The sequence below is a fragment of the Phoenix dactylifera genome, chromosome 12 (assembly GCF_051530095.1).
Source record: "Phoenix dactylifera cultivar Ajwa chromosome 12, Ajwa_hap1_PhDact_Kaust_v1.1, whole genome shotgun sequence".
In the NCBI taxonomy this organism is placed as follows: Eukaryota; Viridiplantae; Streptophyta; class Magnoliopsida; order Arecales; family Arecaceae; genus Phoenix; species Phoenix dactylifera.
This window is the reverse complement of record NC_143201.1, coordinates 18019128-18042435: the sequence shown is the minus strand read 5'-3', so window position 1 is coordinate 18042435 and position 23308 is coordinate 18019128. Positions and strand designations below refer to the sequence as shown.

The following is a 23308-nucleotide window of genomic DNA, read 5'->3' as shown; positions in this document are numbered from 1 at the left end:
TGCATATCTTATTAGGTGATGCAGGTATCTTCACATAATTGAGAACATTTATAGTGAAATCCTTTACGTATATATATACTATAATAGCGGTGTTATTATCTTATTGACATTAAAATAAATCAGGTACCTTTAAATTTTCAATCATTACAAGGATTAGTAGCCTGATTCAAGCTTAAGTTTTTACTACTTTAAGTGATATACAAACTGCTAGCAATCTTTTTTTCAAGAGAAAATAAACATGCTAAAAATCCCCATGATGTTTGTTTTTTATATCCACTTGGCTCACTTCCCAAAAAAACATCATACAAAAACTAAAACTTTTGATGTCACTGCATACCATCAATAGTAAGTTTTATGAAGGCTTAGCAAACTCAAGATCCATGTTCTGCCATAAAATTGGAAAAGAGGCGTAAGAGGAAACAATGCTACTTGTATGTCCATACAGCATCCTTGGTTATGTTTGTGAAACGGGTATGGGTATGTCATGAGTACACAACTACACATAATAAGTTATTATCCTACTAATGGATTCTGACCACCATATCTCTTACTCTCAATGTCACAAAACTGACCAAATACTTAAATGGATAACAAGCTAAACAAGGAACCAAAATTGCATGCACCAAATAATGGTTCCAGTTTTTAAAGATTATATCCTTATATATCCTATCAAAACACCCAAGGCACAAGGTGAAGTTTAAATATCAAGAATCATAAAATACATGAAATGTGCACTCTTTACCAATGATCTAAAATTAAAAACCAACCTAGAATTTGGTTACTAAATCAGCACCGATAAATAAAATTAATGTTCAAATCTGATATTAGTTTTCCACAACAAGAACAGACAAAACAAAGTACCAATTTAAGAGGGGTAAATTTCTTCATGTATGCTCGTAGGAGTTGAGCATTTACTGTAGTTGTGAGAGTAATGGAGAAACTCCTTGCTATTCATATAAAAATATAGTTAAATCACTCATTTAAAGGAGACCAAGAGATCAACTTACCAAGTTTCTAACGTATTGCTTGATGGAAAGCTCATTACAAAGTATATTCACAAGGGCATTTTAATTATATAGAATACAGAAGTCATCAGTATGTGAGACAAAAAATATATAGCTTATTTAAATAATATAGCTGAAGTAAAGAACATCAGGTGAGTGTGGTAACCTTCAGCATGTTAACTGTGTTAAGGCCACAGGGGCGATTTTTGCACTCTTCTTTTGTCGAAATATCTGTCACTTTTAGAGTATGATTATCAGATACCAGCTTTTGAAACATCACGGCAACCTGTAATTCGAATGGAGAAACTAAAGTCTTCATAAGAATGAAGAAAGGTAGAACAACAAGTAAATGATTGAAGCACGAATCAGAAAAGAAGCTCACATCGTAGTCAAATACTTTGTTACGATCCCATTCTAAACGTAGTTCATAACCATCTTTTATTATACAAGGATTCAAAGACCAATACTTTTCTGGCTTAAATGTAGTAATCTGCATATAACGCTGTACACAGAATCCCAGAGTAGGAGTTTGACATGGGCCATAGCTGAAACAAAAAACAGATCTTATAATAGCCAGTCATGAATATATGGAACTGATAAAATTAGCACGTGAATTGCTTACCGAGTAGTAAAAGACAGTTCATAACTCATAAGAATAGGACGTAACCAATAATCCATGTAAGACAAGCAAAATAGAGATCTCCCCTAGATACTGACAATTTTTTCCATTTTTAACTTCTGCAAGACACATGTTGCATGCATTCAAAGGAATTGACAGAAAAGATATGGAAAAAATCATGAAGAACAATATATTTTTAAAAATATTTTTATTATTTTCTTCTAATTTTTGCTTCTGAATATTTACCTAGTTGTTCAAAGGTATCAGGTATTCTGCAATTTTCAATCGCAAATCAACCCAGGTCACTTCAGGTGACCATAATGGACTAAACCTAAGTAAGATCTAACAATGAAATTGATGGTCTGTTTTGTACTGGTTAAGATTTAACATTCACAAACAAATCTGTAACTGATGATGACTATTACAACTATCAATCTAATAGGCACTATGGACAAAAGCAGATAACAAGGGGGTTAAACTTGCTAAATAAAACAGCAATAGGTAACAGCAGTGTAAAGGAGAGACTAATGCATTAATAAGAGAAACACAGGAATTTCTGTTAGAAATAATAGTAGAAAGAGAAAAAAACTCATATGTAGGTAAATGTAAACATAAATAATAATAATAATAAAATGATAATTATCATTAGTATTATCATTATGATGATGATGATGATAAGACAGATCTTCTGACTATAAACCACATAGAGGATAAGGGGTATTCAAGAAAAGAAATTAAGAACCAAGCGAACAGCAAATAAGAATGACATGAGTAAAAGCAAAAATGAAGGACCTGGTCCTTCTTGGCAGTACCATATTGGACCAAGGAGAGACCAGGCCGTGGGGTGCACCAGGAGCTCTGGGTCTCCAAATTGGGACCATTGTGTCCTGACATTTGGAACAGACTTGCATCCTTGGACTCCAATTTTTTCATTGACTTTATCTTTATTTTTTTCTCTTTGTTCTTGTTTTTAATGGTTATGTCAGCCGATCCTGATACCTACTGATTCAGCCCATATTAGGACAAGCCTTCGTTCCGGGATCTAAACCCTTGTGTAAAACTATGAGAAAATCTACATCATTAAAAGCCAGAATTTAATCCATCACCTTAGTAATGAAGACAATTAAAAGTAAAGACTAAAGAGCATTCTAAAATATTTTAAAGACATTACTAGGATTTCGAAAACAATAATAGGAGCAGCCAGAACATAAACCCCATGTATCTGATTACAAATTTATACTCTTCACAATAGAAGTTCGCTTAGAATTTAGAAGTGGTCTTATAGTTATAATGTTATACTTTAGTTGGCCTTCACTATAAAAAATGAAAAAAAATAAAACAGGACAAAACAAGAATAGATAATTGGAGAGGAGGGTCTTGGTGCATTCATTAAATTGTGGACCTGCCGTTTTTTAGAGAAGAAACTAACCTCTTGCTTGGCTGAACCGTAAGAAAAGGAAAACCTCTTCTAAACCAGACAAACACATTAAATATTGGTTCTTGAACCCCATTACAACCAAGCTCCATATTGAAATGAATATAGAAGAGAAGAACTCCTACGAACAATAAACACCTAGATTCCTCCAAACCTATTGTCCATTTCCTACTGCAACAGTTATTTCTCCAAATTAGGCTGAGCAAATGAAATGAACCCTCTCCCAATGGCTTGGCTCTTAAACTAATTTTTAGATTTGGGCAACAAAAAAAAAGGGTAGCAGTCAAATACCCTTTTTTCCTAGGTCCAGTAAATCATAGAAAATGAAACTGAACTTTCAAGCAAATCAAATAAAAAAAAGGTACTGTGTATTTAAGGGGGAGAAAAAAAAGAGGACGGTGGCATTCAACAAATCAATAGTATGACTAGTTAATAACAAATTAATATGGAAAAAAAAGAACCTAGTAGTTTATAATGAGAGCATGCTAAATAAATCAACAATACATGAATGAAGAAAAGAATAAGGGGAAGGACCGGCAAGGGAAGGTGGGGGAGGAGAAAAGAACTTACGAAATGACTCTAGAATCAAGGTTTCCATACTTCCCCTGAAAATAGCGAGTCTGAAATCGAGTAAAGGCTACTCCAACCTTCAAATCAATTTCTTGGCGTGCATCTACAGCCAATGCTTCATCTTTGTTGGGTGCAACAAGGTTGTCCATGGCCTTCAATATATCTTTCTCAGTAACAGATGAAAATCGAGCACGGTAAATTCTTCTTCCAGCATCGTTTTCATGTATTCCAGTACAGTCAATAACTGGATTGAAGAGCAGAGTTGATAAGAATAATTTCAAATGTACCAAAAAAAAGAAAAGTGATCTGTAACAAAACTACTACAACAATATGATTTCAGGAAAAAGATTCTTGCAAATAGAAAAATATCTGGTTGCATGTATGCAATGTTAAGACTAGCAGAATGTGATGAACATGTCAGAATTTGGGCAAGATTGTAAAGTAGTTGCAGATCCATGGTTAAAAACTTAAAATGTTTGAAGCCACAGATAGTATAAGGCAATTATTGATCCCACATGACTGCTGGCTTTAAAGTCTCATGAATCATGACATGTATTTCAATGAATAGATTTCTAAACATGGCTATGAACATATCTGGCACACAATCTCATGAAGGTCAGCATTTATTTTTACCAGCGGAAATAAACAGAATGGTCATACATATTATTAAATACAAAATCACAGCATAATTTTAAAACCTTTTCTGAATGTATATATAAATCAACCTCCAAATTAAGTGCCTCTAACCATAATAAACTAACCAAACCAGCAATTATTATATAAAAAAGTATAGAGTATGGACAAAATACATAGTGCATGTGTTCAACCAAAAATATTCAGAATATTTTCATTTGCAATCAAAAAGATTTGCTGAGCTTGGTCCGAAAAGAAACAAGGAGAACTCCTTCCTTGATGTAGATAAGTGTACTTAAGACTACATTGTGATCCTCATATCTTTTGCATCAGATAGCATCATTCTTTTTACATGGTTATCTAGATTCTAGACCAATTGTACACATTCTATATACCACCAATAAATGGATCAATCAACCAAAATGGATCAATCATCCTAGAACTTCCCACTTCTACAGAAATTGAATGTATCTGTCTAAATTTGTCTCTATATGTATATATAATGTATAACGTATATGTCCATTTCGTGCATATAGGATTTAGAATTTGTCCAAAAGTGAAAATACATGAGTTACACATTGTAAATCTTAATCCATAACACTTTGATTGCCTACAAACTGATATTCAAATGTTTCGACGATCGCTACCTGCATGTTATGCATTCAATGGTGATAACATGGTTCATTTCAATGACAGCATAATGGTTACCTTTGATTTATGTTTGGAGCATCTACCTGCCGAACTTGTGCCTCCTGCGACATGCAGGGAATAATTGACAGTGCAAGTTCTAAATGACTGAATTCACATGGCTTACCATGCATTTTGGCATGCATTCTCTCTAAGTACCATGAACATGAATATTGTGTCCATTCAATGCATATGTTCAATTACCTTGCAAAAATAAAAGGGTTCATATTCATTTTTTGGTGCTTTAGACTATGAATAACAAGGTGGGTTCTAAATTTCAGTGGACCCATGTCATGGTTTTAAGTCCCACTTGCAATCGGCTCATACCGGATCTCCCAGATTGGACAAGTGACTAGCTGGGTTGGGATCTGGGACCATGAAACAATTTTAGCATCTTTTAACTTTTCAAATCAAAACAAGTTTTAAATATATTCCATGCTCTAACAGAATAAGCATAAACACAGATTGTCTTCTTTTGAGTTGTGTATAAAAAAAGTTGTCATATCATAAATAAAAGCCTTTGGATTTTGAAAGACTGCGTGTTGTGGCAAATTCAAGTAGAGAAACATATCCAACACCAGTATGGCATACTAATAAAAGAAACCATGCAACAAAAAGCTGCATGATCTTCAAAAGAATAGTTCTGTGGTCGCAGAAGGAATAACCAGAAAATGATAATGACATTTGTAAGATCTCTCTCCCAAACTTTCACTGAAGCTACAAAGTTCTGCCAACTGGTCTCAAATAGAAGTTTGTGACCTATACTACATACTAGATCAAAGAAATGTCTGTGAAGATTGAAATGGATGTCTTACAAAAGTATATAATACATCTAAGAAACCAACATTCAAATACTTACTAACCACAGAACATACTTCAATGATCGAACTAATCAAGAAAAATCATGAGAATCAAAATTAAGCACTACTAAATTGCCTGAAAGAAGTGAATGCCACTATTTTAATGTAGCAAATTTAGTAACAGATATTTCAAGCTTCCATTCATTCACAATTTAATTTCAGGGTGACAAATTATTAGTCAATTATCCAGGAGGCAGGAAACTTGTAATCCCTTTGAGATTCAACACTAATATTGTTGCCAATGACAATATTGGACCAATAGAGTATACCTTCATAGCATATATTTTCACCTTCACGATCACAATCCAACCATAAAACCAAGTAGCCGCATCCTTTAGCTTCTTGAGACAGATGCCTACGAATATGAGCCTTAAAAGTATGTGTTTCAGCAGATCAAGTAAAAGACATGGGGACAAGAACTATGAAGTAACATTATATATCAGGAGTATAAGCTACCAAAGCAAGCTCAATGAATATGACACCATCACAATCCAACCATAAAATCAAGTAGCCACACCCTTTAGCTTCTTGAGACAGATGCCTATAAAAATGAGCCTTTAAAGTATGTGTTTCAGCATATGAAGTAAAAGACGTGGACAAGAACTATAAAGTAACATCATATATCAGGAGTATAAATTACCAAAGCAAACTCAATGAATATGACAGCAAACATTGAGACAAGTACATACATACATACAAAAGAGAGTCATAGTTAGTCCGCCCATTACCCAAAATGAATGATACTTACAAATTTACAGAAAGATACTTATCTGTGGTATAAATTGCTAGCAGCAAATGTAATAAGAGAGGCAAACAAGCCAAGCTGAGCCCAGTATGAGAATGCTTGGGCTCAGCTTGATATATAAAATGCTGCTCAACATGAGCTTAACTTAAGTTGTTCAAGCTTGGCCTATATCCGTTTTTGCACCAAGCTTTTATCGAGCCAAAGCAAGCTTCCCATTATTTTTTTGGGAGACTCATGTTCATGATCAGCTAATTTATGATCTGAGCTCTGAGATCTATTTGAGCTCAGCTTGTTTTCTAACTGAGCAGAGCTTATATCGAGCCGATCATCAGCTGCTCATGGACAGCTTAGATCATTTACACTTTTATAGCCTTCCTGTGATACCAAAATAGAAATGACTTCCTATTTAACTATAAACCAAACTGCAAGATTAAGTTTTAATATTGAATCTTTAGAACAAATAAGCTTAGTGATCTTGAAGATACAGTAAATGACCTCAAGAAAATAAATATAGGCGATAGTTCAAAGTTTATAGCAGATTCTAGCAGCCTAAGCAGCAGGTCCTGAATGAAATGAGTGTGCAGGAGCAAGGAAATGGTGTACGAAATTTAAGGAAGCAAAGAAGAACAAGATAGATGCTTACAAAGACAATGGAACCATCCCGAACCGCCTGGTTCAGGGTGTGCCAAGCCATACCGGCGGCAGACCAGGACGGTTTTCCGACAAGCAAAACGAGAAACTAGCGACGGAGGGGGAAAGGGAGAAGAAAAGAGAGGAAAAAAGAGAGAGTGTGTGTGGGAGGGAGGGAGAGGGAGAGAAAGAGAGATGCCGAGAGAGGGAGGAAGCCCTCCTCTCCCTCCCTCTCTCTCTTTTCCTCTCTCTCTCCCCCTCTAGTTTTTCGTTTTTGATTCACGCTGGGATGGGACAGCATGGTACCATGCCATACGATACTGGCACGAGTGCTAGTTTCGGTATCATGGATCTTGGGTGCATATATAATATTCGACCAGAGAGTAACTTCACAATATTGATTCAAAATAAAACAACGGAATAGATAATGATTAGTGAATCACAAAAAAGCAATTTGAAATATAGTTGCAACCTTGCAGGTAACATTTATATATGTGGGAGACTACAGGAAATAGTACTAGAAACGGGAGAGGGAAATGAAAGATAAAAATTTATAGGGTAACAGGTAACATTTATATAAAATTATAAAAATCATTCATATACTCTGTATAGGAAACAAAAATATATTTTATAATATTTCACAAACATTAAAATATACTCGACATAAAGGTCAATACAGCATAGCAGTACTTGGTAGTTGGTACCAAGGTCGGAGGAACTGGTATTGGTTCTCCGGCGGAACGGCTCGGTACGGGCCCGCGTTGTGCCATGTCGGGCCCATATCGACACAGCAGAACAAACAGAGGAGAGGGAGAACGAGAAAGAAAAAAAGAGATCAGGGGAGGGAGGGAGAGGATGCCGGCGGAGGGCCCGCACAGCCCGGCGTCAGCCCCCTCGCGGCCACCAAATATGCCGGTAACAAAATCAGATCCGTAAGATACTCTGAGTTGCGTAGGATAATAGCCACCGGAAGATTCCTTAGATGCACTATATCTATATCTGTATCCATATGGGTTATAGACTGCCTGCATCTGCGAGTAATAAGATTTAGTATACGACTCAAACCTGATATGTTTATGAATCCTACTCCACGTACGAGGTCATCTACAGCCGCATCATGTCCTCCTGAATGACCACGAAGAGTCTGTCTCCTATATGCAATCATACCCTTACGGGCTCTACCAAATTGTGCATCGTAGTTCCTATCCTGTGTAGCATGTGTAAACTGAGACTCACCGATAACTTGAAGACCACCCTGCAGCTATGTCTCATAAACGGTGGTCTCTTGTCCTCCACTCTCTTCCTGACCAACATATTCATGACCACCAGAATTGTTGCTCCCGATCTCTGAATCTGAGTGAACTGACTCCTCAACACTTCATTTGGGCTACAGGTGCCTTTTATTTATTTTTTTTAGTGTGCTGGGCGACTTCCTTTTTACCCTTCATGCCCCTCTACCTGGCTATGCTGGAAGGATGTATGTCACCCTCCTGACTGAGTCGACCGATTAGCACCGAGTTTGAATGGAACCGGTCGGTTTTGGATGGTTTCGGCCAGTTCGAACCCTTTCCAGTTGGTTTCAGTCAGTTCGGGACTGGTTTCGGTCGGTTCGGTACCGGTTCCAGCTGGTTTGGGGACGAAACCGAAAAAATAGTGAACCGTTCCGATTTCGCACCAAGTCGGCTCGGCACTGCCCAAACCGGACGGTTCAGCATGGTTTAGCAGACCATGATTAAGCCTCATAATAAACTGAATCATGTCTTTCCTCCAAAAGAGAAAACTGTGCATATCAAACTGCAACTCTAAGGGCACAATGAATAATAAATAAAGCGAGGTCCACCGAATCGATGTCGAGACCCGTACCAGTCGGCACCCAGTACGGTTCGGTACTGGTTCGGTATCGGACAGAACCGGTAGGGCATGCCGGTTCAAATTATATTAGGAAGGCATTCTCGGGCCTTCCTAACGCCACCCGATGCCTTTAAAAGGCATCAAGTGGTAGTGGCAGGTCGCTCATACCCAACTTGGTTTGAAATCGAATTGACTCGGTGCGAACCGACCAGGTGGTAGCGGCAGGTGGCTCATACCCAACTTGGTTCGAAATCGGGTTGACTCGGTGCGAACTAACCGGTTCGCACCGAATCGGCACCGAACCGGCCGGTTCCGACAAGTTCCGACCGGTAAAGGACCGATTTTGGCCGGTCCAATATCGGTTTCAAACGGTAGGGGCCACAACTGAATATGTATGACGAACGGGTCAGTTCGGTACTGCCCGAACTAGGTAGTTCGGCCCGGTTTGGCAAACCATAAAATAAAGTGTATAAACCAAGCATGTGCAGCTATTTGTTATCCCATGAAAAGATGCACAACATAACTAAAATTAAGCTAGTTATATAAGAGTAACAGAAACACTAGATATCTGTTCAATGAATTTAACTGCATCAATCAAAAAAATCATAAGTCTCAAAAACTACAAGAAAATGATACCTTCGGGTTTGATTCTGACTTCAAAATTGGTGCTTGGAAAAGATCCATTGGATCAGTCACTTCCCAGTTCTGGTATGTTGGTGGAAAATCTACACTGTCATATATTGAATAGGTAATAGATTAGAAAATGCAATCCTAGAACACACAATATAACATGCACATGTTGATCAATGCACAAACATAAAATTATACAAGATGAAGCGGTACAAGCTATATAAATATTAATCAAAAGGAAACATAACGCAAGATGTTAACCTTCATATTAATAAAATATCCTGAACTAAGCTCACTGCTTGATAAATAATTTGATTTTTATCATCAAAAATTTGAAAATCCGTTGGCACTTTCTTGTCACTAGTTGAGTACACACTGTTAAATGTATCGTCCAAAAGCACCATCAAGCTGGACTGTTTCAACTTTCAAGATTAGTTTTGAAAGAAAATTGGTTTAGACTTCAATATCTCTCTGAGGGGTAGAAATTTGAATATGAAAACATTCAGAAAGCATATCAATATTTAGATTTTTAAGGGTTACCAAACCTTGGATGCTAAGAGTTCTCCCTATGTACTTCACAAGCATATTCGGCCATGAGCAGCCTCCTAGGCCTATGGACAGATGACATGCCTTGGAATGCATAGTCGCATACCATCATACACAGTCCATTTATATTATATAAACTAGATATTGACACATGCCATAAACAGTCTTTATTTAAACAGGTGCATTGGATGGATGGTTGCGGTTCTACCAATCAAATAGACTGCACTAGATTCAGCAAATATACATCCACTAAAGTTCATATACTATTTAATAGTTCTCTGTTCAACAGTGCACATGGAGGAAGGAAGGGGTATGATTATAAATAAAGGTAAAATCAGAGTAATTAAATCCATCACCTAGGCAATAAAAAGGGAGGTAACCTGAACTCATTATATCAAGGTTAGCCGAGCAGTACTAGGACCGCACCAGTTGGCTACTGTTCGGTACGAGGTGAACTAGGCAGTTCTCCCCCAGTTCAACAAACCAATTTCAAGCCTTTAAAGAGGTGGGGAGCAAACAGGTTCAAACTAGTGTGAACCAAGCAGTTCGCACCAGTTCCGCTCCAAAGCGTCCGGTTTGGAGCGATTAGTGATATTTTCCGAAAAATAGGGCGGAACAGGCAGTTCAGAGAGGTTCATGATATTTTTCGAAAAACAGGACCAAACCAACCTAGTTCTGCACCGGTTCGACCCAATTCGGCCTGCCTTACATTACATGTGTGGGACAAAGACAAACTATTTGCTACATATATTAGGAAAATTCATGTTTTAATATTGTTTTTCTTCTAAATACTTTTATTTTTCAAATATAAAATTGTGAAACAAAGGATGCAGCACTCTTCCTCGATGAATTAACAGAATTTGAGGAAATGTCTTTGGGGATGGAAGAGGGAAGAGAGAGGGTTTAAGGTTTATGCTTGATTAAGAGGGTAGATATTGTTGTTCTCTCCATCTCACTAATTTGATGGAATTTAGGTGGATAATCAGGTCTGGATGGACAACAGTTGTGCTTATCAATTTCTTAGAAAAAAGGGGAAAAAATTATTGTGATAAGAATCTCATTCTGAGAAGCTCCTACCAAAATTTAAATTCCATCAGAAATACAGGAGATTGGGGCATATTTTGAGGACTCATTAAAGGAAATGTTGGTTGACTCATGAGTTTCAGGATGCCAAATGGGTAAGGGCAACATGCTACTGCTTAGAGATGGTTTCCCTAGGATATTTTATATAGCGTGAATCCTTGGGATACCAATGGCAATGAGTTTATCGAACAAAACTATTGAAACAAGGCTTTTCCATCGAAGGTACCTAAAAAAGGACAGACAACAGAGTGCAATTTAACATGGATCCAATATGGATTGTCGAGGGGTCCAAGATTCATCTAAAAATTAGGTCTTTTTCTATTTTTGGTGGGAGGAGGGGAGGGGAGGGGAGGGGTGAAGACCGTGGCGCCTACTGGCTCCCCTATAACCTCCCATAGCAAAACTTGGTCCATCACCTAAAATTTGGCAGCTATGACCCAAGACTCAAAATATCATTAGTATAGAAGCAAGCAATTGTAGGAAAAACCAAGGCTACAATCTGAATGATATAGACCATAAACTACCATTTATTAGAAAAAGCAAGGTGGAAGATAAATATTAAAAATAAATAAAAAATTAAAATTTTATAAATAGACACCAAAGATTAATCCCCATGTCCTATATGTTTACACTATCATTCGACCTTCTCTTTAGGCATATTCTTCCTAGCATCAACCCTAGCTAACATAAGCATAATACAAATCAACTAATCTGTAGAGCTTACAAAGTTAATGTATGGATCGTTGTTGGCCATACCGTCTCGAACCGAATCGATGGAGAACCAGGAAAGTTTGCTCCGTTGGCTCGGTAAACAAGTCAAACCCCCAATAAACAATTCAAAAGGGCCTCGTACGAGATCCACTCGACGCACTCGATTAAAAAGACACTCGGGTTGCAATCACCGCTCCCTCCCCCCACCCTCAACCAAATCGTGGATCCTCCCCTCTTCCAGCCCCTCTCTATCCCTCCTTCCTCCCTCTCCCCCCATGTAGACCGTTTTAAACCCTCGCCTCTCTCCCACCTCCACTCACCACAGCTGCCCTCCTCCTTCCTACCTTTCTCTTGCTCCCAGTCCTTCCCTGACTACGGCCACTTGACTTGGAAGACCGACCAATGCTGGCAGGTTGGTGGACTCGCGCCTCTAAGCATCTCCTCAGCCTCTACATATTAAACTGCGCTCTAGGTGAATTCTCCCCCCACTCTCTATCCCCCCTCCTTCCTCTCCCCCCTCCCTCTGCCTCCCTCTCCTTCCTCTCTGGCCCTCTCCCTCCACATGGTTCCGGCATGCTACAGTTCGGTACAAAACATACCAATACCACACCATACCAATCGCCGACAAGCATGCTTGTCGATACCAATTCCGCCATCCTTGGTGTGGATCTTCAAGAAGTTTATGGATAGATCAAATAGGGAGGAATGGAATTAAGGATATCAAAATAAAAATGGCAAGTAGAATGGCTATCAATTTTGATGCATTCTCTATCATTTACACATACACACATTAGTTATCATAATAAGCCAAACTCATGAGCGTGAACCCCAGTATGAAAGATTGGACATTAGGGTCATATAGCCTCTACAATGATACACGCCGTTGCTTGATATAGAGTTGCAGTGCTAGAGTATAGAGAAGTTATTGTGCTTTCTACACTTCCCTAAATATGACAAAGGCTCCAAACAATATTTATATCGAATAATTGAATTGGAATTGGTAGAATCAAAAGCACAATAAGAAATGGTGAAGACTCTGACTCCAACATGGAGGTAGAAAAGTGAGTAAGAGCAAGGGTTGAAATCTCACGCATTTTGGCCCCAAATTGGTTGGTACAAACTATAACAACCACGAGCCGATATGATAGGTGCCAATGCACACTGATTTTAGTTAACCATGCATATCAACCCCATACTGATCCCCTGTTACTTGGTACACCTTTTCTTGACTCATTAGTATCAAGGCATACCATCCATGTAGGGCCCCCCTATCAAGGACCAGTTTGTATTGGCTGGTCATCGAAGCGATCTCAAAACTCGAGATTTGAACCTTTGATAGAGACCAAGCAAAATCCTTCAATGAAATGGAAGAATGCACATAAGAACAACATAGCAAATAGATAATAAAGCATTAGGAACTAGCTTAAGACAAAAACAACATAGACACGTTGGCCAAGTATAATTGAGTAGAGGAGAAAACCTTACAAGATCCTTAAGCAAGAGACAAATAGTAGTATCAAATGGAGCACATAAGATACAGATGGTTACTGCATTTTAAGATGTTTATAGCACAACAAGAATAAGAAAACTTGAGGACATAGAAGAGTTGACTAAAAGATTGATATAAAATCTTGAATGGACAATGATGGAAGCACCAATTTTGGGCATCAACCACAAAGTGTAGCCATGGCAGCTTTGGTAAAATCTGAAATTAAGCACAAAACGATAGAAGTGCTCAAATTAGACATGAGTTAATCTGACCCCATGTATAGCTAGGCCAAGCCAGAAGATGCTAACCGAGATAGATGGAATGTTAAGAGGGAGCCTATAGGTCCTTCAAGAAACAAGCCAAGAAAGAAAGCCATCCTTAGAGGTTGTCTAATAGTATGTGTTTAACAAGGTGCTACAAGTTACTTAAGAATGGTTGCTCATGACAAGATGTTGAGCTACTTCTTAGTAGAAACTAAAGGCCTAATTGGATAAACATTAGGAGGATTGTACATTCAAGATAGTGACGCAAAGGAGCAACTATACCATAACCTTTTTACGAGATAGGAAAGGTGTTAGGAGATGTGTCAAAGCATCAATATGCAACATCTAAAGATGAAGATAAAGCAATAGCCACTTCCTTGGTAAATAGATAAAGGATGCTCAAATGACTTATCTTAAGTTACAGCTACAAATTCTCTATTAAGCCAGACAATATGAAAATTAGTCATATATAATAAAAATATGTCAATATATGGTTATTCATTGTTGTATCCGAGCTATATTACATCCTAATTTTTCAAGATTTCCATGTAGCCTTGTCCATCTTGTATGGTATTATATTTGTGTTCAGGCTTCATAGGAGACGAGTAGTTGATCTCCTTGATAAATTGTTTAAGGACATAAACTTTTCGAGGATATAAACCATAAGGACACCCAAAAGAAGATCGAGAGGATCATGCATTGTCCATGTTAAATCACTTGCCACTAATCCCTTACCTAACTTCAGTGACGACTCTTCAAATCATTAGGACACCCAAAAGAAATTCGAGAAGACCATGTGTTTCACCCAAATTATAAAAGCAGTTCAAAGTTCAGACATTATAAAATATCTTTATACTGTGTGATCTAACTTTGAGTGATGAATCATCAAATCTTAGGACACTGTTATGGCTCCACTTTCTTTGGTTTCCAAATTTGTGTGCTTAAACATGTTGAATTTGATAGGATAAAAATAATGTGTACAATTAGAGACAGGTTGTAAAGAATCATGATTTGTTTAGATAGGGAATTATGGGAAAAAGAAAGATTATCATCAAGTCTTCAAGTGAAGCAAACATTTGTCCCATAATCCCATATGATCAACATAACTTGGCTTTGGAACTACTTGATATGTTACTCGTAGCAATTTAACTTTAAGATTATCCAAAAGCATGCACTTATTTCTCTTCAAGAGATGTGAATAAAGCAATTAAGATACAATAAAGATTAAATACACATCCAAAAAAAAATTACACATAATGAGAGCACATACTAAGCCTCCATGCCCAAAGAGAACAAACCTTGGTCAAAAAAGGCATTCACATAGCATGGAGGGTCTTGATCGAGATTACCATCATCACATGCTTTTAAGTCACTACAGGACTTCCATTCAATTATGTTCATGATAAAGTTCTTCATAAGTTATGAATCATAACAATGTAAAGTAAAAAAGGTTTGGTAGCCATCTCTCCCTTTGTGGCCAAACTATTCAATATAAAGTACACAATTTGCAATTTCTCTTGAAACTTGCTCCTGCACCCTTTTTCCCACTTACTCTAATTTATTTTAAGAGATCCAGTTCATGCACTCACATCCAGACCCACTACAGCATCCACTCCTGACTAAGGTAGCTAAGATTTATCCAAATAAATGTTTCTAAAAATATCACTCAATTATGTAAGTAAACCCATACATATAAACTTGATATTTGCTTAAGAACTCCTGTGATTTCACATGAACATTATGCTAAATAGTTGTGTCATATCAGATGGAAGTTCATCGCATTCTTGTTTCTTTCTCTAAGCTTTGCTGATATTAAAATCAATAATAAATAAATTCAATTGGATATATAAAGCTATCTTCAAATCCACAACTACCTTAGGACTTCATCCAACATTTCTTGCAGAAATATATATTTGCATTGTTCATGGGCAACTAATTACATTGTTAATATGTGGCAATGCCACATGCAAATATAAGACTAGCAAGATTGAACAAAAGGAAAAAAAAAAGCAGAGCAAATCAACAAGAAAAGTAGGTATTTGCAAAGACTATTACTTCTATCCTATCAGAGCAAAAAGACCTCAGAAACAACAATAAGATGGGAGACCTGAAGACATGACCAATAACAGATGTCACTTTGAAATGTGCATGAAGTCCCCGAAACATTCCATCAAACTCATGTACATCAGTACTGCCCCTCCGTGTAGACATCTGTGACACGTAAGACAGCTAGATGAATCATATAATAACAACCACCAAGAAAAAGCAAAAGAACCAGTAGACGCCAAAGCTAAATCTATATTGATATAACAAAGAAGAGATGAAGAATGCCGGACATAAAATTGATTGGAGAAATTTTCAAGCATCTTTAATAACCAAGTATCTCCAAGCAAAGAATAACATTAACTAAATTCAAATAATACATAAGACATGGTCAGCAGAGCCGTCCCAAACCGCCCGGTTCGAGACGTCCTGAGCCGTACCGGCAGCTTAGTAGGACGGTTCCGGCAAACAAACCGAGACGCTGTCGCCGGAGGGGAAGAAGAAGGAAAAAGAGAAAAAGAGAAAAAAAGAGAGAGAGAGTAGGGTAGGGAATGGAGGGAGAAGGAGAGGAATGAAGAGAGGTCGGCCTGGGGCCAGCTGGCGAAGGCCGGGGAGCCTCCATGCAGAGGAGGCCGGGGAGAGCAGAGGCGAGGCTCCACCTCCGGTCCCCTGTTTCATTTTGCCCGAAGGAGGCTCCTTTTATTTTTTCACATTTTAAGTTCAAATCGACAAACTCATTGCCGACTTACTTAATTTTTTAATTTTTTTTAAATTTCGCGATATTTAAGTGAAGCCAGCAAACGATTTGCCGGCTTTACTTAAAAATTGCAAATTTTTTTAGTGAACGGAAGAAAGAAAAAGAGAGAGAAGGAGAGAGGGAGGGAGAGAGGAGGGTGACGGAGGCCGGTGGAGGGTCAGCAGAGTACGATGACCCGTGCGGAGGAGACGGAGGGGGCGGAGAAGGAAAGAGAGGAAAGCAAGGGAGAGAGGGAGAGGGAGAGGAAGGAAGAGAGAGAGAGGTGGAGGCCAGCCCTCCTCCGCCTCCTCCGCGCAGATCGCCAGCCTCCATCGGCCCTACGTCGGCCGGCCTCTACTTCCCTCTCTCTTCCTTCCTTTTCCTTTCCCTCCCTCCCCCACTTAATCTCTCTTTTTCTCTCTTTCCTTCTCTTTCTTCCCCTCCGTCGGCGGGTTTCGTTTCCATTGCCGGAGCATCCCGGTCTGCCGCCAGTACAGCTTGGTACGTCCCGAACTGCCCAGTTCAGAACAGTTCCGCCAACTCTGGTTCGCACCAAGTTTGAACGGAGCCGGCCAGTTCCAAACGGTTCCAGCGGGTACCAGGCCGATTCCGACCAATTTAGTCCAGTTCATGCCTTTTTCAGCCGATTTCAGTCGGTTCGATATCCAATCCGGCCAGTTCGAGGCCAAAACCAATTTTAACAGGCGAACCGACCCAGTTTTCCACCGGATCAGCTCGATACGGGCCGAACCGAGCGGTTTAGTCTGGTTCGGCCTGCCTTAATTGTATTATTCTAGCAAAAAATTAGTACAAGATCCTGCAACATTATTTAATACCTTGGCCATTTATATTCTCAAAGAAGAAAATAAATACACTGACTTTATAGTGGGCCTAGTTTGCTCTATTCATCATAAGCAAGCTTTGAAGTTTCGAATGAAGTAGATAAGTTCGGCCAAAACCAATTCAAAACCAACCAAAATCTTCAAATTCCATTAGTCTCAACCGACTTCAACCAATTTTCGACAATTTGGCTGATTTCGGTCATTTCAGCTGCACTATGATTTTCTTTCGAAAATATGTTGTTTGGGTTGATTTTGTAGACATCAAGGTACCAAATGTTTATAGTACCATATAGTTGTTGGCACAAAAATAAAATTAAGCTTTATAGATCTTTGCAATTGTAAGTCGCGAACAAAAAGATACAAGCAAATAATCATGATAAGATCACTACAAAAATCAGTAGGTGAGTAGATATCTTAATTAATATTTTGAAATTCAAGAAAGATTCTTATATAGGTGCAAAACAAAAGATCATATTTTTCCTTGCAAGTTCTCCTTGACATTGCCATATCATTGTTTAATTAGAATTATCATAGATCATTATTTTTATTGTCTTAATCCGTTAATTACATAGGCAACAGCAAGCAAGTTAATTTAATTTATATTGAAAAAATGATGCATTAAAAAAATTATAAGAAAGCTATTGCTCAAGACCCATCTCCTTTTGGCTTCATAATGCAAGGTGTACATTAATTACAAAAGGACATAACATTTGACTACATGACTTGCTAGAAAGCACAAATACTTTGAATCGCATGTCGTTAATATATGATATCCGTATCAAATACTTCTTGGTTATATGTCCAATACTTGTGTAGAGTAAAAAAAACTTGGGATTTTTCCCAGATATACTTTAGATACTTCCTCAATACCTCCAAAAATGAAGGAGAGGATCAATTTTGTAGTCTATCGATATTAAAATTAAAATATAGATTATGGATTGTGGTCCATGGAATAATGATTAACGATGAACTTATGAAGTTAATGCTATTGTATAAAGTATGGAATATGTTATTTTGGTAGCCTACTACACTTTATCGATACTTTTCTACATACACACATATGCATTTATGTTTATATATGTGGGCACGTATATATGTATAAGATAAATATATAGAAATACATATACATATATACATATATTAATATAGAGATAAAATAAAGTTAATATATAAGCACGTACACAACCACCCTAGTAAGGTCGTTCCTAACTGGATGACCGAGAGCTTAGTACCAATGACCCGAGCCATTAGATACGATCTACTATGTCCAAATCGCTCTCGGTCAAAAATCATATAATTTGGAGATTCCTAGCCTATGCATCTAATGGTCAAAAATGAATAGTTTAGATAATATGAAACAATGCATATTTTGACCACTAGATGCATAGGCTAGATATCTTTAATAGTGTGCAGTTTAGAGAAAGTAGATCGCATCTAATGGCTCGGATCAATGGTGCCAGGGCCCCAATTGTCCGGTTAGAAACCGACCTTATAAGGGTTATTGTGTGAATACCTACATATTAGCTCTACCATATATAGAGAGACATATTCTAGCCATATCATATCTTACTTATCAAGATTTGTTGTACTGGTATATCCATATCATAGAATATCCATGTACGTGCTTCATAGATAACTTGTAAGCAACCACTTTCCATTGGCTAAGATAATTGATACTACAATGAAGCTAAATTAGCTAGGTGTTGAATCTGGCAGATGTTGATAGCACCCTTGTTCTTGTTGAAGTCAATCTAAGATACTAATGTTCAGCATAAGCAAATTGTCCCATGCCATAACACCAACATGCATGTGCCATAATACCAACTTATTTTTCTTCCAAAAAATATAGTAGTAGTGACCCTCCTATCCAAATACCTATATGACATTTAAGTTACCTTCGCAAAGCTGAGTGTTTAAGGATCATGATTCTATGTGGGCTTTGGTCCTACAAGGAGCAGTAGAAGAAGAAAAGAACTTTTGTTACCTCTCGTTGCACAATGCATTCAATTAAATTGATTCAAAAATGATAGGCCTCTCCCCTTGATACAAGCGCAAGCTTTCAACAAAAAACCACCCAAAACAACTAATTATGAGCCTGGGTAACTTAGATCAATGTAAAATGGCATGTCTTGATTTCTCTTTGTTTGTTATTTTCTCTATTTTGGGGTTTTCTATCCTGACTTTTTTGACTGAAACTCTGGAAATCAGAGTGAAACATCTGAACTGCCAAAACTGCTGAAACTCTAGCCAAGGAACCATAATTGAAATCGAAAATGAGTTGTATATGGACCTTTGGTCTTCCTAGTGGGCTAGTGCTTATGTCTAAAGCTAACAATGGTGAATGCTTGTTCAATAGAATGCAGTTTGGGGATCCCTGGTTCCCCTTTGTCCTATCAGGGTGAAAAAAAAACAATAGTCAGCTGCCAGATGCATGCAATTGTGAATGGTCACCTTGGAGTTCCCTTCTAGTAGACCTATGTGCATGCACATTATTGAACAAGCTACAATATGCTGGAAATAGAATCGAGCAAATAATCCATGCATAGCAGATTACTATCACAAAGAACGTATGATTAAATATAAATAGCAAGAACCACTTAGATACCCTAATTTGCATAAAGAGACTATTGGACTAACTATTTGCTGACAAAATTCAAGAGCAAAAGGCTCTGCAGCATCACTGATCCTTGGAATGTCTCATCAACCAATCTTGCCAACAGCCTATCCTATTTCCCATAATTCTCTACATAAGCATCACCTCAATGGTATAGTTCTCAAATCAAGCAAATCCTCATATGCTATTTGTATAGAATGCAATAACTGGTCTGGTTGGATTCATGTTGGGTCAAAAAACCCTCAACCCATACGTAGCACATTTATTGTTGGTTTTAGAAAAGTAAACCCATTCTAACCCACCAACCAATCTATACACTAGGGCCAAAAAGAAGGGATCTAAGGTTGCGAATCCCCATAGAGAGAAAAAGAGGAAATAAAATTGAAGTGGAGAAGAAAACATGATAAACCTTGAACCCTCTAAGCATTGTCTACTTTTCTCTTCAGTAGTCTTGTTTTCAATCAATTAATTGCAAAACTTTCCTAAGCTTTCAAGCCAAGCCTTGTCTAGCCTAGGGCCCATTGCATTATACCACATTTCTAGGGTCCTAAACTGGATTTTAATGGTTTATCCAACTCATGTTGAGCCATCAAGTTGGGAGGCCAAACCCAAACTACCCAATTATAAAACAATCACCCAACCCCATTTATTTCAACCGCAAGTCAGGGTCAGAATTTGCCATCCCCAAGTCTTTGGCACATCTCCATTCCCTACAGTTGAAAAATCTTCCCATTCATCTCAAGTTCTCGCATGATGTATAAAATCCTCAAAATAACAGCTTCTCACCATGAACTCAACAACAAGTAAACATTCAATATGCCAACCTATGAGATACCATAATAAAACTGGGATTCATCAATATAAACAAAAAAGAAAAGAAAAGAAGAGGCTACTTTTTCGAATTTCCTGGCAATCTTTTCCAGCACATGCAATTCATATTTCAACAATTTGGATTCAAAATAGTTCACATAGGGTTCGAGTTATGCAAAGTTGAGAAATCACTGGGACTCACCCGACCACCAGAAAGCGCCGAGGCTACCGAGAGAGCGATGCTGGGCTTCTCCGCGACCTGGAACAAGGAAAAGATTTTTGGGGAGATTAGAATCAAAAGAGACGAAGAGGACTAAGGCTGCGAGCGAGATAGATGGAGAAAGAGAATTTGGGGATCCAAGAGCCCTCTCCTCACCATTAGAACCTTGGGCGCCATCTCGGGGGCGGAGCGGAGAGCGAGCGAGTAGGGCGCGATCTCAAGAGCTGGGAGGAGAGTCGAATTCGCGACAGCGAAAGGAAGAGAGAGATACGGTAAAATTGAACCAAGTTAGGGGTCTGTTTTGACGTCAAGAAGTGGACCGAAGCGAACCGGTCTTCAGCAGAAAAATGCCGGTCCGGTTTGAGCTAGCAAGCTTATAATAAAAATTTAACAAATTTTGGCCAAATTTTATTTTTTAATGAAATTTTTAAATATATATACTTCTAAATATGAAAAAAAACATGAATATCCTTATAAAATTGCTATTTATGTATATATCCTTACAACTTTTTTTTGCATATCTACCCATAAAGATATTTTAGTTATTTAAATTTTAAGCCGGTTATTTTTTCACGATGTTAAATGATACGGTATATGTAAAAAAGAAAAAAAAAAAGATGTACGTGCAAAAAAAAAAATTACAAAGGTTTTCATGCAATTTCGTATATTTAGAAAGGTATATATACAAAAAAATCTATAAAATTATAATAAATGCTCTTATAATGATGATCCTTTTTCCTATATGCTGTGTATAACATGGCAGGCTTCAGATAAGATTGTAACAAATATTCTTTTTAAAAATATCTTGTTAGCAATCTATTATGAACTTCCACTATATATAATGAGAATAGCCTTCTTCGTGGGAATAAAATGGAGAGAAGGAACAAAAGTAGCTCCTTTCCCCTGCTTTTGTTAGGAAAGGAGGAGGCCAGTAGAGAGTATTTAAAAACAAATTGTTGAGTATGTTAGCAAGAAGGCCAGACTACCAGCATCTTTAATATTCGAACCATTGTCCCGGAAAGAAAAAGGTTCAAACTTCAAAGCAACAGCAAGGGTGGTAAAGTTAGAGGCTTTTCTATTGAGCAAGACCTTTTCATTTCCCTCTTGTCATAGCTGCCAGCATATAGCTAATACCAACTGATCCCAGACCTTCCTAATGTAAGTTGTATGGATATCTGAAGGATACATTTTAATATGTCAGTGTAAACAGGATAGGTGGTGTTTTTGTACCCATACATATATAGAGGAGCCTTGAGATCATTAGCTCGGTATGAGCCTTGCAGGTTCATCAGTTTGGCATCGGCATGGATAACATCCTATGACACAATCACAATTCCAGAAACAACCATCTCTGTATCTCCATATAAAGTCAGATCCTTGGACAATTGTTTTGTTAGTTGTCAACTGCTCTGGCGTCAGCTATCTTAACCGAAGATAAATGGAGACTTGGAGATGAGGTGGCTTTGTTTGGGACGTGAAAAGAAACTAGCGCATGTATGGTTGGAGAAAGTTGGGCTCTGAAATAGAAATTAAAATAAGTAATTCCTATTCTAGCCATTTGGTTCGGAAAAGTCTCATTCAGATTTTAATTCCAAAAGGAATAGAAATGCCCCAGTTCACAAAATTTAATTTAGACTCTCCCATTAGCATTCAAATCCCAATCCAAATTCGATTCCGATTCCAGAGTCACGAACTAAACGCATCCCCCAGCTCCTCCTACGATTATTGTTTCCTGTACATTGGCTGTAAGCAAGCGGCATGGGAATTCTTTCTTATCAGGACTCACAGCTCACTGATTCTTGAATTAGTGGTGCTAAAGAGGCATGGGATTCAACTAATAAAAGGCTGAAGGGATGGCGACCGCTGACAAATTTTACAACATTGTTCATCAATAAAATCATTGGGGTAGTTCGCATTGTTGAATATACGAGTACTGTGAGCCTGAGAGAGCAAAAGGGTCATACACCTTGTGTTGGCACATAATGATGGGGAGGTCAGCAAGTCTTCTTGGAATGTAATTGGTTTCCAGTAATGGGGATCAAGTCTAGGTTAAGACTCTGCTTATTGAAGTTAGAGTGCATAGCTTGCAAAATAAGAGCAAGTAGGAAAATTAGGGATTTGAAGTTTCAGATTCAATGGGCCTCCTCATTAGAGCTCGACGCAGGGAATAGACAGCAAGCTTTTCTCATAGAAAAGGGAGATGAGACCTTCCTGCACTTTAATTATCTAAAGTCCAGGTTCTTGTACGCACACCACCCAAAATCTACCCAGAACTTGCAAAAAGGGC

The 23308-nt window shown here is 37.9% G+C and overlaps 1 protein-coding gene across 16 annotated transcripts in view; it reads right to left on the bottom strand.

Moving 5' to 3' along the window:
* LOC103709416 (DNA topoisomerase, type IA, core) overlaps positions 1 to 21325 on the bottom strand; it is a 40204-nt gene extending 18879 nt beyond the window's left edge. For 4 of the 16 annotated variants that reach the window (XM_088708733.1, XM_088708732.1, XM_008794730.4 and 1 more), the window contains exons 1-8: positions 21178 to 21325; positions 21004 to 21060; positions 15864 to 15967; positions 9671 to 9764; positions 6078 to 6177; positions 3629 to 3872; positions 1387 to 1549; positions 1171 to 1290 (exon numbers count right to left, since the gene is read on the bottom strand). In XM_088708733.1, coding sequence (XP_088564859.1) covers positions 1171 to 1290; positions 1387 to 1549; positions 3629 to 3872; positions 6078 to 6177; positions 9671 to 9764; positions 15864 to 15967; positions 21004 to 21060; positions 21178 to 21198 — 903 coding nt within the window. In that variant the 5' untranslated portion in view covers positions 21199 to 21325. Of the gene's footprint in view, positions 1 to 1170; positions 1291 to 1386; positions 1550 to 3628; positions 3873 to 6077; positions 6178 to 9670; positions 9765 to 13094; positions 13359 to 15863; positions 15968 to 21003; positions 21061 to 21177 lie in introns of all 16 variants that reach the window. The other 12 variants (XM_088708737.1, XM_039129980.2, XM_088708739.1 and 9 more) reach the window with 9 other exon arrangements.
* Between the last annotated feature and the right edge of the window lie 1983 nt (positions 21326 to 23308).